The sequence below is a fragment of the Bos javanicus genome, chromosome 14 (assembly GCF_032452875.1).
Source record: "Bos javanicus breed banteng chromosome 14, ARS-OSU_banteng_1.0, whole genome shotgun sequence".
Taxonomy (NCBI): Eukaryota; Metazoa; Chordata; class Mammalia; order Artiodactyla; family Bovidae; genus Bos; species Bos javanicus.
The window spans coordinates 75,809,837-75,825,432 of record NC_083881.1 but is presented as its reverse complement, the minus strand read 5'-3'; the positions used below and the strand labels follow the sequence as shown (position 1 = coordinate 75,825,432).

Genomic DNA, 15,596 nt, shown 5'->3' with positions numbered 1-15,596 from the left:
TGTCCACTGAGTCAGTGATGCCATCCAACCATCTCATCCTCTGTTGTCCCCTTCTCCTCCTGCCCTCAATCTTTCCCAGCATCAGGGTTTTTTCCAATGAGTCAGTTCTTTGCATCAGGTGGCCAAAGGATTGGAGTTTCAGCTTCAGCATCAGTCTTTCCAATGAATATTTGGGACTGATTTCCTTTAGGATGGACTGGTTCAATCTCTTTGCAGTCCAAGGGACTCTCAAGAGTCTTCTTCAACACCACAGTTCAAAAGCATCTATATATATATATATATATACACACACACATATGTATATATATAAATAAATTGTCTTCTTTGTACATTGTAGAGTTTAGATATAATTTAATCCCACCAATCTACTTAGGTATTAAAATACAAAAACTGCATCCATATAAAAGAGCCAGAGGAAAATGTCCTTTAACAATGAGAAGCTACAGGGGTTCCTGTCCGTATAAAATATGTTATTCTCAATGTTCACATCTCAGGATGCCTGTTAAGGCACAATTAACATGGATACTGACATAACTTTTCTTTAGTAGCAAAGCAATTGGAAATATAATTAGGACATTGTAAGAAGGAAATTTCAGAGTAATGAAAGCAAAAACTAACCTCATGTGAATAGATGTCTACATCATGTATCATCAGGCATGCAAATTGAAACAGTAGTAAGACACCACTATAAACTTATTAGAAGATCCAAAATCCAGAACGCTGACAATACCAAATATCAGCAAGATTGTGGAGCAACAAGGACTCTCATTTATTACTGGTGAAAATGCAAACTGGTACCAGCAGTTTGGTTGTTTCTTACAAAACTCAGCCCACTCTTACCACATAATTCAACAATAACACTTCTTGTCATTTACCCAAAGAAGTTGAAATATATGACACACAAAAGCTGGCACACAAATGCTTATAGCAACTTTATTCATAATTGCCAAACCTGGATGCAATCAAGATGTCCTTCAGTAGGTGAATGGCTAAACAAACTGTGCTACATCAGATAATGAAATATTATTTAGTGTTAAAAAAGAGCCACAGAGCCATGAAAAGACATGGAAGAAACTTAATTGCATGTTACTAAGTGAAAGAAGGCAATATGAAAAGGACACGTTGTATAATTCCAACTGTATGATATTCTAGAAAATGAAAAACTAGGGGGATGGTAAAAAGAGTAGCAGTTGCCAGGGTTGGGTGGAAGGGAGGGATGAATAGATGGAATTAGACGATTTCAATGAAAATACTCCATATGATACTATAATGGTGGTTATATATAATTATATGCTTACCCAACCCATAGAGTTGAAGGTCAACACCAAGAGTGAGCCCTAATGTAAGCTATAGGTTTTGGCTGACAGGGATTCAATATAGGTGCATCGATCGTAACGAATGTACTAGACTTGCAGAGGATGCTGATAATGTGGAAAGCTGTGCCTGTGTGTCAGGTGGGGTATATGTGGGAAATCTCTGTACTTTCTGCTCATTTTGTGCAAACAAATACATACAAATACATATAGGAGTTATTTATTTTGTGATCCAAAAAGATGCATGGTGGAGGGTGGCAGAATGAGCTCTCCTCATGGTCATTTATTATTAAGCATTTACAGAGTAGCATTACTTGAGAGTCACAGACAGAAAGTTGGCATTGCTTTCAAAGCAACTTTCAATAAATTCCAAATTAGTGCTTCTCAACTTTTAATATGTGCATTAATCTCCAGGGTATTGGGAGTGGTTGCTTTTTAAAATGCAGATTTTGATTCAGAAGGTCTAAGGTGGGCTGGAAAGAGTGTTTCTAATAAGCTGGCAGCTGCTGCTGCTCCCGGTCCATGGACTACAACTGAACTATTCAAATTTTTTTCTTTAAGAAAAGGAAAAAAAAAATTACAGAATTGCAACTTTTTAATGGAAAAATTTAATCCCCCCTTTAAACAATTAATTCATTCATTTATGGTCTTACTTCAGTTAGTTAAACTGCATTGCTGTGCATGGTCTTTGGTTAAAATGTACTTGTTTTATTATATTTATAGCAAATATCATGTTGCAGTTAATATGCAGAGTGTGACATTTTGGAGTTTCTGTGGTATATTTTTACTCAGTACATTTTAATGAAGTGCGGCAAGTATCTGTTATCTTTAAAATTTCAATTCTAATTAAGTATAGGATCAGATAAGTAAAAAAACATAAGTAGATTGCTATGTTCAGAAGGAGATTCCAAGTTTATAACTTATAACAGATAATGACAGATTTGTAATCATAAATTGCAATATTGTGCAATATCATTTTCTCTCAGCTTGTGTTATATAACAAACAATTGAATGACTTAAGTTGGAAAGAGCGAAATGATTTTGGGAGTCTGCAAATGGTGTTCTCCCATCCCACCAGCCCCAGGACTCCACCAAGAGTCTTCTCCAAGTTCCAAAGGCAGCCTGACCAGAAGAGTCTGCTGGGATCCTCCTCATGGGCTCAGAAGTCTGTATGCTCACTCAGTTGGTCAAATTACCAATCACTCCAAAAGCTTTCAACATGTGTTTTGTGCAAAAACTGATGCTTTAATTTGGACTTTAGATTCTGAAGAGATTAGGATATCCCAGCTGCTTGAATTAAAGCTCAGAATTTCACTTCTAGATCTAAAAGCAGTAGTAACAAGTGGCTTTGATCTAGATTAAAATGATGTGGAACTTTGTAATTTGTATATTTTCTCAAACATTTTAAAACAATAATTTGGTATAGTACATAAGCTACCTAGATGGATTATAAATTCTTTCTAAAAGTGTAAGTTTAGAAAATGTTGGAAAATAGGAATATTTGGAGATAAAGCAACTGAAAACCTAGGCAAATGAATTCTAATAGATTGATTTTAAAAATCTCTGCAAAATTGATTTTTTTTTTGTTTTTTATTTTCTTCTGAAAATCACAGATCTATTTTGAGAAAATCTATTTTGTTCTCTAGCATTGTCAAAATTACCCTTGTACAACAGCTATATCTAAGTAGTGTTTATTTCATGCTAGCCTGGATCTAGCCTCAAGACATTTAACTATTTAGAAAATATGTATTTAACATTAGAACTAATAAAACTATTCTTGTTATGGTTTAAAACCCATATTTTCACTGAAGTTTTGAGATCTATTGAATGAGATGCTCCCTGTATTTTTAAAAGTCAGAATTAGAACAATTCTGCTTCACTGCGTGTGCATACTAAATCACTTCAGTCATGTCCAACCCTGCCGCCCCATGGACCATAGCCTGCCAAGCTTTTCTATCCATGGGACTCTCCAGGCAGGAATACTGGAGTGGATTGCCATGCCCTCCTCCAGGGGATCTTCCTGACCCAGGGATCAAACCCAAGTCTCTTATGTCTCCTGCATTGGCAGGCAGGTTCTTTACCACTAGCATGGCATTATTGGTAAAGAACCCACCTGTTTCACTATTTTATTCTAAAAAGAAAAAGAAATAAAAAGAAAAGTAAAAATTTACACTCTTTGGAAAGAAACCTTATGATACCTCATAAGCTTTGTTTATTTAGTCTTATTCATTTAATATATACCAAGCAGTGACCATGTGCTGAATCAGTCGGGCAGAGTCTCTGTACTTAGAAGGTGCATGTTGGCGTCACTGAGAGGCCCTGAGTAAGAGGGATGAATGAAATGAAACGCAATACAAGTTTGGGGGTTGGTTATACTGAAAGAACTTATGCTAGCCACAGATGGTGTCCTGGAAATCAAGGCAAGCGTCTCTGAGGGAAGGGATGTTTAAGTTCAAAGATGACTTAAGGGTTGGCTAAAAGAAAGGAAAGAATCTCTGAGGCAGAGAGGCCTGAGTGTGATGCTCTTCACACTGCTGATTATCCAAGGACTCGTGAAGCTCTCCCTACTGATACTCTGCTTGCCCTGTTTAGCAGCTGTGAACAGAAACCTAAAAATGGTATTTTTTGAAAATAGCCCATGTTCTCTGCCACAGATTCCAAGAGGAAATGGTGGCTGGGAGGGGTGCGGGAGGAGAAAGAAAGAAAAAAGGAGGAAAAGAAAAGGGGAAGGAAAAAGAGAGAGAGAGAACAAAGAAAGGAGGAAGGAAAGAGGAAGAAAGGGAAGGGAGAAATACAGGGGAGAAACAAAGGACCATCCTGCCAGCCTAGGAGCAGTACTGCGACCTTTCAGAGAGTTCTATGAAGGAAAGAGAGGGAACTTTATAGAAACCTAACTGGTTGCTTCAGCCATGGTCTGGGGTCATTCTTTGTGTCATCCTGATGTCATCCAGATTAAAGCCTTTAATATGACATAAATGAAATTCTGTATGGGTTGGGGCGTTATTGTAGCAAAGTGACGGTGATCTGTAGAAATCGTTTATGTGTGCAGGGTTTCCCTGTGTTAAAGTGGACTGATACAGGACAGTTTCAAGTCTGAATCTAAAAACAAACGTCATTTATGTTTACGACTCCCACTGAGGAGTGATCGATTTTGCTGGAAGGGAGGACCTTTGGTTATGCTTCTTTCTTGATGATTTTGGTTAGAAGTATTTGAGAATGGGTGCTAAGAACTGAATTGCCCGGCCTCATAAAGGTATTCTAATTTGGAGTTGTGGAGCAAGTCTGGAGTGGGGAAAGGCAGACAAAAATGGGGTGAAAAAGAAGCAAGAGTAGCCAGGAAATAACTGAGGGGAGATGAGCACCAAGTGAGGAAAACCCCTTGATCCTGGGCAGAGAGGTGAGGGCATTTAGGAAGAGAGATCGGTTAGTGGATTTCAAGTACCCTGGTTCATATGTGGTCAGGATCAGTTCAGTCACTCAGCTGTGTCCGACTCTTGGCAACCCCATGGACTGCAGCATGCCAGGCCTCCCTGTCCATCACCAACTCCCGGAGTTACTCAAACTCATGTCCATCAAGTTGGTGATGCCAACCAACCATCTCATCCTCTGTTGTCCCCTTCTCCTCTTGCCTTCAAAGCATCAGGGTCTTTTCCAGTGAGTCAGTTCTTTGCATCAGGTGGCCAAAGTCATGTGTGATACAAACATCTAAGATAACCCCAGCATCTGATGAACTCTGCTGTACTTACAAATGCTTTGAATACTTGGTTTAGTTTAGTTTAGTTCTGTTGAGGAAATACAGAAAAAGTTGGTTTCACCTCTGGATAAGCAAGGCATGGAATAAGGAGAGTATTTAAGGAAGAAGCGCAGTGGCAAAGGAGACATCAGGATGTAAGTATAATCTCCTGGGAAATTGCTGGAAATTTAGGAAGAGCTTTCTACTTGCATGAATTTCCATGGGAACTTATTTTAAAAAGATGGCATATGATATTCCTTAGATGCAAAATTTAAAAGAAATGATGCAAGTGAAATTATTTACAAAACAGAAACGTACTCACAGACTTAGACAACATACTTGTGGTTAGGGGAAAAGGGTGGAAGGAAGGGATAGTTAACTTCAGATTAACATACGCACATTGCTACATTTAAAATGAATAACCAACAAGGACCTATATATAGCACAGTAACTCTGCTCAATGGTATGTGACAAGCAGCCTGAATGGAAGGGGTGTTTTTGGGGAGAATGGATATATGTAAATGTAAGTCTGATCTCTCTGCTGGGCACCTGAGACGATTGCAACCTTGTTAATTGCTTATACTCCAACATAAAACAAAAAGTTTTTTTTTTAAAGAATTAAGTAGTGAACAATGTGAAATTATGAGTTCAGTTGAAGAAGTAATGTGAGTGGTGATGTCTCGTAAATCCCGTTCATCAAAGACCATATGTAACTAAGAAGAAAAGTCACCTTTGATTTAAAGGGAGTCAGTCCTATGGTTCAAAAAGATATGGTTGAAATTTTGGACTGTCTTCCCTATTGTATAATAGTGGTGGCAGGAAATTTTGCTCCCTGTCTCCAAATTGATCCTTCCATTTCCCTAAATTAGGGGTTCCACTCATTACTTAGATTAGCCCTATGGGTTTAAGATTTACTTGAGGAGATTAGTACAAAATAAAAAGGGAAATTCTGAAAATTCACAAGCCACATTTTCTCTGCATTTGATTCTTCAAAAATTTAAAATTAGGTTCAGTTTGTGTGACACTATAGCTGAATAACTGGAATAGTGTTTATCATTATTTCTTAAGAGTCAGTAATAATCATTAATTCCTATACAGATGTCAAGTAGAGAGCATTAAGTACTGAAATAAGACTGTCCATAGAATGTGGAAATGAGAATGGAAAAGAAACTAAATTGAAGCCATTGAGGGGAATATATAAGCGCTTGACAAATAGCTGATTTTAGAATGCTGAGCAAAAGCAAAGATCAGTTAAAATTAGATGATGTAGATTTGTAATCACCCAAGTGTGTGACCAATTCAGCAATGTTCTTTGGGCGGAAAAAGTAGGGTGATTAAATTGGAAATATGGAAATGATTCATACCTGGGAGCTGAGATAATGAACACAATGAACTCTACTTGGGCTAGATAGTCAAGAAATGTTTGCTAAATTGAATCGTGACTGGAGGGAATTTAGGTTGTAAGTAAAGAGAGCACACAATATTCGATTATCATTTTCTAAATATATAGTAATATATTGTTCTATTAAAAATTATCTTAGATATTCCAACTTTTTAATTTGATGATTATTAATATTTGCAATTAACCCTTAGGAGATAAATCTGTTATAATCTTCTCTAAATAACTTTCTTGTATGTTTGTATAGCTTGTCATATAATCTGGAAAATGTATTGCTGCCTTATTCTGTAGAATACATGTAAGTTCAATGTTCATTTTTAAATGTGGATTTTCTATTGCTCCTTGGAAATGAAAGAGAAGACATTGAGTCTGTCAAGGACATTAATTTAATAGAAACCAGGGAAATATTGCTTACCTCTGTCTAAACTTAAAATATTCTTTCTTATATTATAAGAGATGACAGGATTCCAATGTTGACTGTCAAGAGTTTATAATGACACTTGCCTTCAACTCTCCTCAATTTTAACTTTGGATGTATTGGCAACGTGTGGGACAAAGTCAGCACTCTCGCTCAGCACAAAACAAAGTCTGCAACTCACCACTTTCATGCTGGTGCTGGAGACTTACCCTCTGCTATCTCCGTCTTTCGGCATTAGTGATAATGAAGCTAACATCAACAGACAGGGTAGATTTAGTGTACCTGAAGTGACTGGACTTAACTTTTATTATGATAAGTCAGGATGATTTCAGTTTCCTTAAAAAATGACCGAAGAATCCTACAGCAAATATAGAAAGAGTCCATATATTTTTCTGGCTTTAACTACTACTTACTAAAATCTCGGAGAAGGCAATGGCAACCCACTCCAGTACTCTTGCCTGGAAAATCCCATGGATGGAGGACCTGGTGGGCTGCAGTCCATGGGGTCCTAAGAGTCAGACAGGACTCAGCGACTTCCCTTTCACTTTTCACTCTCATGCATTGGAGAAGGAAATGGCAACCCACTCCAGTGTTCTTGCCTGGAGAATCCCAGGGACAGGGGAGCCTGGTGGGCTGCCGTCTATGGGGTTGCACAGAGTCGGACACGACTGAAGCAACTTAGCAGCAGCAGTAGCAGTAAAATTTCTATGGATTGACAAAAAAGTGATGGAGAAGGTTAAAGAAGGATTTTGAAGAATGATAAAATGTTTGTAAGATGGCTAATGCAAGAATATATGGAAAATAAAGTTCTGTGATGGCCTTTAGACTAGTTAGATCTGGGTTTGAACTTCAGTTCTGCAATTTGGTGATTATGGTGCCTTAAGAACATTATCTCAAACTCTGAATCTTAGGCTCTTTATCTAAAATGGAGACAAGAATGCACATGCGAGGGTGATATTGGAGGACTGGTGAGATAATGTATCTAATTTGGCTTTATTTTGCTTAGTGGTGGTGCTAATCGCTACACCTGAGTTTACTGAGGAAAAGAGAAAAATATTTTTTCTATGCAACCAAAATGACCAATAAATAGAACAAAATTTTATTTAAAAAATCCTAAACACTTTAGATCAGAATTATTATTACCTATATACAAGGAACATAATAACATACATAATTTGTAACAACATATTACATATCTTGGAACAATCTTATCATGTAACAAGTAGGACTTATATGAAAGAAAAAAGAATATTTGGAGGCCTTAGACTAACACAGGGCTTCCCTGATAGTTCAGTTGGTAAAGAATCTGCCTGCAATGCAGGACATCCTGGTTCGATTCCTGGGTCAGGAAGATCTGCTGGAGAAGGGATAGGCTACCCATTCCAGTATTCTTGGGCTTCCCTGGCAGTTCAGCTGGTAAAGAATCTGTCTGAAAATCAGGAGACCTGGGTTCCATCCCTGGGTCAGGAAAATCCCCTGAAGAAGGGAAAAGCTACCCACTCCAATATTCTGGCCGAGAGAATCCCATGGACTGTATAGTCAATGGGGTCACAAAGACTTTGACAAGACTGAGTGGCTTTCACGAACACTTTCAGTCTACCACGAAGGGCTCAGTTATCAAATCAGACTCAAAAGGATCACAGATTTACCCAGTGTAAAACGTCACTAAAATTTAAAGATGCATGTATTTGTGAAACACAGAAACATAGAGAAGTGAGAGATTACCAGCACAGCTCCCCAGAAAAGATGTGATTCATGTCTACAACTCCTATATGTTACTTTGCCTTGGCAATTTGCACAAGTTAATCACTCATAAACAGATTTTGAATTTTGTATGACTGAACATTTTAGACTATATAATGCCAAAGAATGCTCAAACTACCACACAATTGCATTCATCTCACACGCTAGTAAAGTAATGCTCAAAATTCTTCAAGCCAGGCTTCAGCAATATGTGAACTGTGAACTTTCAGATGTTCAAGCTGGTTTTAGAAAAGGCAGAGGAACCAGAGATCAAATTGCCAACATCCGCTGGATCATCGAAGAAGAAAGAGAGTTCCAGAAAAACATCTATTTCTGCTTTATTGACTATGCCAAAGCCTTTGACTGTGTGGATCACAATAAACTGTGGAAAATTCTGAAAGAGATGGGAATACCAGACTACCTGACCTGCCTCTTGAGAAACCTATATGCAGGTCAGGAAGCAACAGTTAGAATTGGACATGGAACAACAGACTGGTTCCAAATTGGGAAAGGAGTATGTCAAGGCTGTATATTGTCACTCTGCTTATTTAACTTCTATACAGAGTACATTATGAGAAACGTTGGGCTGGAGGTAGCACAAGCTGGAATCAAGATTGTTGGGAGAAATATCAATAACCTCAGATATGCAGATGACACCACCCTTATGGCAGAAAGTGAAGAGGAACTCAAAAGCCTCTTGATGAAAGTGAAAGGGGGGAGTGAAAAAGTTGGCTTAAAGCTCAACATTCAGAAAATGAAGATCATGGCATCTGGTCCCATCACTTCATGGGAAATAGATGGGAAAACAGTGGAAACAGCATCAGACTTTATTTTTTGGTGATCCAAAATCACTGCAGATGGTGATTGCAGCCATGAAATTAAAAGACGCTTACTCCTTGGAAGAAAAGTTATGACCAACCTAGATAGCATATTCAAAAGCAGAGCCATTACTTTGCCAACAAAGGTCCGCCTAGTCAAGGCTATGGTTTTTCCAGTGGTCATGTATGGATGTGAGAGTTGAATTGTGAAGAAAGCTGAGCACCGAAGAATTGATGCTTTTGAACTGTGGTGTTGGAGAAGACTCTTGAGAGTCCCTTGGACTGCAAGGACATCCAACCAGTCCATTCTAAAGGAGATCAGTCCTGAGTGTTCTTTGGAAGGAATGATGCTAAAGCTGAAACTCCAGTACTTTGGCCACCTCATGCGAAGAGCTGATTCATTGGAAAAGACTCTGATGCTGGGAGGGATTGGGGGCAAGAGGAGAAGGGGATGACAGAGAATGAGATGGCTGGATGGCATCACTGACTCGATGGATGTGAGTCTGGGTGAACTCCGGGAGTTGGTGATGGACCGGGAGGCCTGGCGTGCTGTGGTTCATGGGATCGCAAAGAGTCAGACATGACTGAGTGACTGAACTGATAATATTGAATTGTTTCTAGTTTTGCTACATAAATATGATAATAAGGATTATTTTCTATTGTTGACTAAAAAGATGCACAGTATGAGAGTTGCAAGTTAAGTTTTACTTGGGGCAAAATGAGGACTTTAGTCCGGGAGACAGCACCTCTAATAGCTCTGAGAGACTACTCCAAAAAGGTTATAGGGGGAGGTTGATACATAAGATTTTCATGAAAGGGGAGTTCAGTGCAATCACGTGCATATGTTACAAAAGATTTTCTGCTCGTCACAAGGAGCTGATGTCACCATGAAGGGATTTAATGATTTTCTAGATAGGAAGAGACTCAAGGATAGGGGTCATTAAATCAGTTCCTGAAAATATCCAACTATCTGAAGACCTGTCCCACCAGTTTCCCTGGATTGCAGAGCTCCTCACTGTCCACACTTAATTCCCCTCAGAGGGTGTTAAAGGTTGGCATCTGTTCCAGCACAGGGTTTAATCACCACAGAGGCAGATGGCAAATGGCCTCGTTGTCGTTCAGCTGCTGGCAAATGTTCTTGGCAAGGGCTAATTTGTAGTTGACACTCCCATTTCCCAAAGAGCAGCAGACATAACTTCACCATTCAGTCAATCACCGTATATGACCCTCTGCTTGTTTCTGTCACTTTTGGTGCTTTGCTATCAGCTGGTGGGCTTCTGGGCTTCTGGGCTTCTGTCATGGCTCAGCTGGTAATGAACTTGTCTGCAAGTTCAGGAGACACAAGAGACTCTGGTACAATCCCTGGGTCAGGATGATCCCCTGGAGAAGGAAATGGCAACCCACTCCAGTATCCTTTCCTGGAAAATCCCATAGACAGAGGAGCCTGGGGAGCTCTAGTCCATGAGATTGCAGAGTCAGACATGGCTGAGTGCAAACATGCCCGCAAGCTGGCAGCAGGTATGACTTCCAGGTTGGCTTCACATGGCTTAAATATCATTGAGGACTACTCTGAATCCTTTGGCTGCCACTTCCCTGGTGGCGTAGGCATTAAGGAGTCTGCCTACAATGCAGGAGACCCAGGTTCAATCCCTGGGTTGGGAAGATCCCCTGGAGAAGGAAATGGCAACACCTTCCAGTATTCTCACCTGAAAAATCCCATGGATGGAAGAGCCTGGCAGGCTGTAGTCCATGGGGTCAGAAAGAAATGGACAGGACTGAGCGGCTTCACTTTCTTTGGCTGGCTTGAGATTTTCAATGTAAAGGCAGGAATTCCAGGAAATTCTTGCTTTTGGCAAGTATGATGAACTTGTGCCAGAAGAACATTGGATCAATGGGGACTCACTTTCTAAATTCCACCCCCCCACCCCAGAGTTCAGTCCACAGACCACTCTTCTTTAGAACATAAGAATTTTATTCCATTGGCATTATGAAAATCAGAGCTGGGGAAAGGAAAGCAGTCGATTGTTTTATACATGAATCTTAAACATTGCTGAGCTTTACTGTACTTACTGTTTATAGATGTAACTAGGGATAGAGTATTAAATAGAGTTCTAGGTTTCTGTGGATAGAATGACTGAGGTTCTCTGAAAATGGTAGAAGGGGAAATAAATTTTGACTCTCAGTTTTATCTTTGTAAATTATGGTGCAGTATCTTTCTGTATCTGTCAGACAAGTAAGTTTTGCTATTAAGCGTTAATGTTCTGTGAACTTTGGATTGCAAAAAGCTCTTTCCAGCTCTACTGGAAAGTGGATATGAGTGATTAGACAAATTATGCAAACTCTTTAAGCTGAAATTTCCTTGTCCCATAAATGGGGGATAATATTTATTTAACTTAGTTAATGTTAATGATAAATATGTATATCATGTTTAATAGAGTAGCCAGTACCTTTAAAAAGACTTAAATATAAGTTAGATGTTAATTTGATGATTGTTATTGTTATTCTACATAATGCTTATTTTATATTTAACTTTAAAAAAATTTCATGTTTATAAGTAAAGGTGACTAATCTGTGATCATTTGGATTTTTATCATCTCCAGCTCTATTTCTTTTCTTAAGGATGACAATATTTGTTAGATTGGTTTTCCTTAGGTTTTTTAGTTACCTCTTAATTGGGAAGCTTGGAGCTGGAAGTATAAATGGGAACAGGTCATTCATTCACACATCTCTTGGGGACTTAAATATATATCGTATGGTAGCACAAGAATACATTATGGTGGCTGCTTCCAAGATGTTCATAATTTACCAGTTGGAAACAGAAGTTTTTTTAAAAAGTACTTTTATCATTGGTGAAAAAAAAACCTTGCTGGAAAACAAGCATGAGAAAATAAAGGAAGTGTGGTAACCATTGTCTTAAAATATTTTCCTAAGTATATGTACCTAATTTATTATGGAAAATCTTTTAATCACTTGGGACAGTCATAACATCTATAATCAAATTCTGTACCTAGAAAATATTTTATATATGGTAATTTTGAGTGATAATTTTGAGACTTTGAGCGATGTGTTTAATTGTGTTACTAATAACCAGAGAAAAACAGACACCGAGAAGGAATATATTATTAAAATGCTAAATTATCTCAGAACAGTGCATTTCTACTCTTGACAATAAAGAGTTCACATCAGTAATTTTTTATACAACATAAAATATTATGCTTCCTTGTTTAGAATACCTGCTGAAGACACAGCAGAAAGTAAACCTCTGCAACCTGATGATTCTCACAATATAGCTATCCATGTTAGGAAAGCACGTGGTGGGCGCACCTTATACGGACCAAAAAAGTATGAAGAGAAGGTAGCGCACTTCATGGCTGTTTTAAAGAAACTGTAAGTATTTTAAATATGTTACTTCTTGTAGTTGGATAATTCTTTTGAATAGCTTTTTTTTAAATCACTGTTTATTCCTATTCAACATGGATAGTCTATTGGGTAGGAACAAATCACTACTCTTGCCTCTACCCCTCAAAACCCAGGGAGAAGTGATTGAGGGTCCCCTTGGGGTGTATTAGTCATATTTACTAACATCATAGATCTTATCATGACTCCATTAGTCACACTGCAATGGGTCTAAATGCTTTATGTAATTCAAACAAAGATAATGCAACTGAAACCTGTTTAATTGATGGATATTTTGTGGTATCTACAGCCCTCCATTTATCTCTAGCTGAACCACGAGCAGATCCATGGCCTATTTGAGTAATGCCATTTAATATATTTTAAAAAATAACTACCTTATACTCTAAAATTTTTCACTTTGTCATCATACTTGAAATTTTAACAAACTGATTTTGAGTAAGAATAGCCTCTTTTTAAAGAAATGTAAATATGCCTGACAAGATTAAGAATACTGGTTATTGATAACAGAGCATTTTGGCTTAATCATATTATTATGTCTTAACTTATACTTAAATTCAGCAGCTCTGAGTAAATAGTGTTAGATGGGAGGAAGGAAAAAAGAGGTTGAAACATTAAAATCATTGGAAAGGTCATATATGGGGATGTCACCAGAAAGGAAGGCTTTGAACAGGTTGAGGACACTGTAATTGTGAAATGTGTACAAAGAACAGACAACGGGAGGGAGAGGTGAGAGAAAGAGAATTACAAAACTTTCTGTTAAGTTTTGTATTATGAGGCATATCAGGTTAAATACAACCTTACACGTGTTAGCTAGATCTTGGGTTGTAAGCAACAGAAACTGGCTGGTTAATTAAAACAAACAAACATAAGGAGTGGGGAAAGGGGAAACTTGTGGAGAAATACTGGATAGCTCCCAAAATAGAGAAAGAAGTATTTGATTCTTCTGGGTGTATTACACTGGACTCAGTCAGCTACAACTATTTTTGATTGGAGGTTCTTAGGCTCACACTCTAGTTTCAGAGAGAGGGAGTCAGATTGTTGATTGTTGCGTTTGCTTCCATATTCATATCTTGGATAAAGGCTAATGGGGATCACACCCTTTAATTTACAATTGTACTGAATTTACATTCAATTGGTAAGAGCATTTCAAAAGAGAAAATATCAATGTCTCAGAAAGAGGGGCAAATGGATCATGAATAAACAATATTAAAAGCAATGAATTAAAACGTGATGAAATTTTTATAAATAATTTTGACTGATGTTATTTTTCACTTATTAATGAATTCAGTATATACTTTTGAATCCCTACAGTTTCTGAAAATATTCTTGATTTTGGGATGGCAGTGGTGAATACAATATTTTTGCCCTCATGGGGAGCTTATATTCTAATGTAAGAGGGATAACACACACACACACACACACACACACACACACACTATATATATGTATGTATATGTATATATTATGTTAGTGGTAGGTATTAGAAATAAAAACTAATGCTGAATATGTGTATAGGGGATGATGGGAATGATTAGAGAAATCATATAATTTAATGAAATGAGAGAGATAGTGAATCAGATATCTTGGAGAAGTCCATTTCAGGGAGAGGAAACATAAGTGCCAGAGCTAGGCATGACACATGTTTTGTAAACTGGGGAAAAAAAAAAAAATCAGCAAGCAGGCCAGTGTTGCTTAAGTGCATCGGTAAGGGGAAGAATGGGTAGCAGCGCGTCTTCAGAGTTAGCTGAACCAGATCATTGCTCTGGATCTTGCAGGCTATGGTAGGTTTTCAATCTTGGTATGACAGGCAAATGGGAGTGACATTGTTTTTATTTACATGGTAATGTGTCATGTATGGAGAGTCTACTGTGGGTACCAGGAGGAGATTTGGGATGACCTGTCAGAAGGCTATATGGAATTGGTCTAGGTGTGAGATAACTGTGGTCTGAATTCTGTTTTTAGGGAGTTCAGTTTGACATGTATCAATAGAACTTGACTTAGCTTTTAGAAAAGTTGTGAGCTGAATAGTTTTAAATTGATATTCCTGGAAGCACATTAGGTTATTAGCTCAACCTGACCCCCAACAAAGATAATGCTGGGCAATTCATCTCATGCTCTCACATGTTTGTATTTGATGACATTGCCTATAACACCACCGGCTTTAAAAATAGAATTATGGATTTCTTTGGTAAACATAATTGATTTCTTTATAAATGATTAATTTCTGGAAAACAAGTGATGTGTGTATATAACTGGGAGGGTTGTAGAAAGGGTAGGAGAAGAGACAAACTGATAAATGAGCTGTGAAAAGCAGTTTAAGATCCTCTGAGAAAACTTGGCCCAAATGATTTTTCTCCTACTTTCTCCAATTAAAGATGTTTCCTTTGAGGGAAGGAGGCATCTGAAGATCATTATGTTTCAGTGGCGCAGTGATGCGAAGCCCCTTCTCAGGAATGACTCAGAGGAACTGGTCCCTGAAAGGACATGAGGATTTGTGTCTTTTAGATTTAGGCTGTTTACAGTCCAAATGCAATATGGTTCTTACAGTACTGTTTGCTAGTGAAACAGGGTATAACAGGAGGAAATGTAATCTCAAACTATATTTTAGGGTTACATGCTGATGAGAGAAATATACTTTGTGGGTTATTAATTCTGTTAAAAATGAAAAGTTGGGATAAAAACTAAGTGGAATTGGAGAGACCCTCTTCTTTACATGAAAAAAAAAAAAAAAAGTCTTTATTGCGAAGAATTGACT

The 15,596-nt window shown here is 37.9% G+C and overlaps 1 protein-coding gene across 3 annotated transcripts in view; it reads left to right on the top strand.

The window, feature by feature from the left end:
• The window catches only part of CNBD1 (cyclic nucleotide binding domain containing 1), a 496,885-nt gene that overhangs the window by 62,738 nt on the left and 418,551 nt on the right, over positions 1-15,596 (top strand). For all 3 annotated transcript variants that reach the window (XR_009740949.1, XM_061439433.1, XM_061439432.1), the window contains one exon: positions 12,653-12,811. Coding sequence is in view for 2 of the 3 variants with exons in the window: in XM_061439433.1 (XP_061295417.1) it covers positions 12,653-12,811 (159 nt within the window). In the remaining variant the exon portion in view is untranslated. The remainder of the gene's footprint in view (positions 1-12,652; positions 12,812-15,596) is intronic.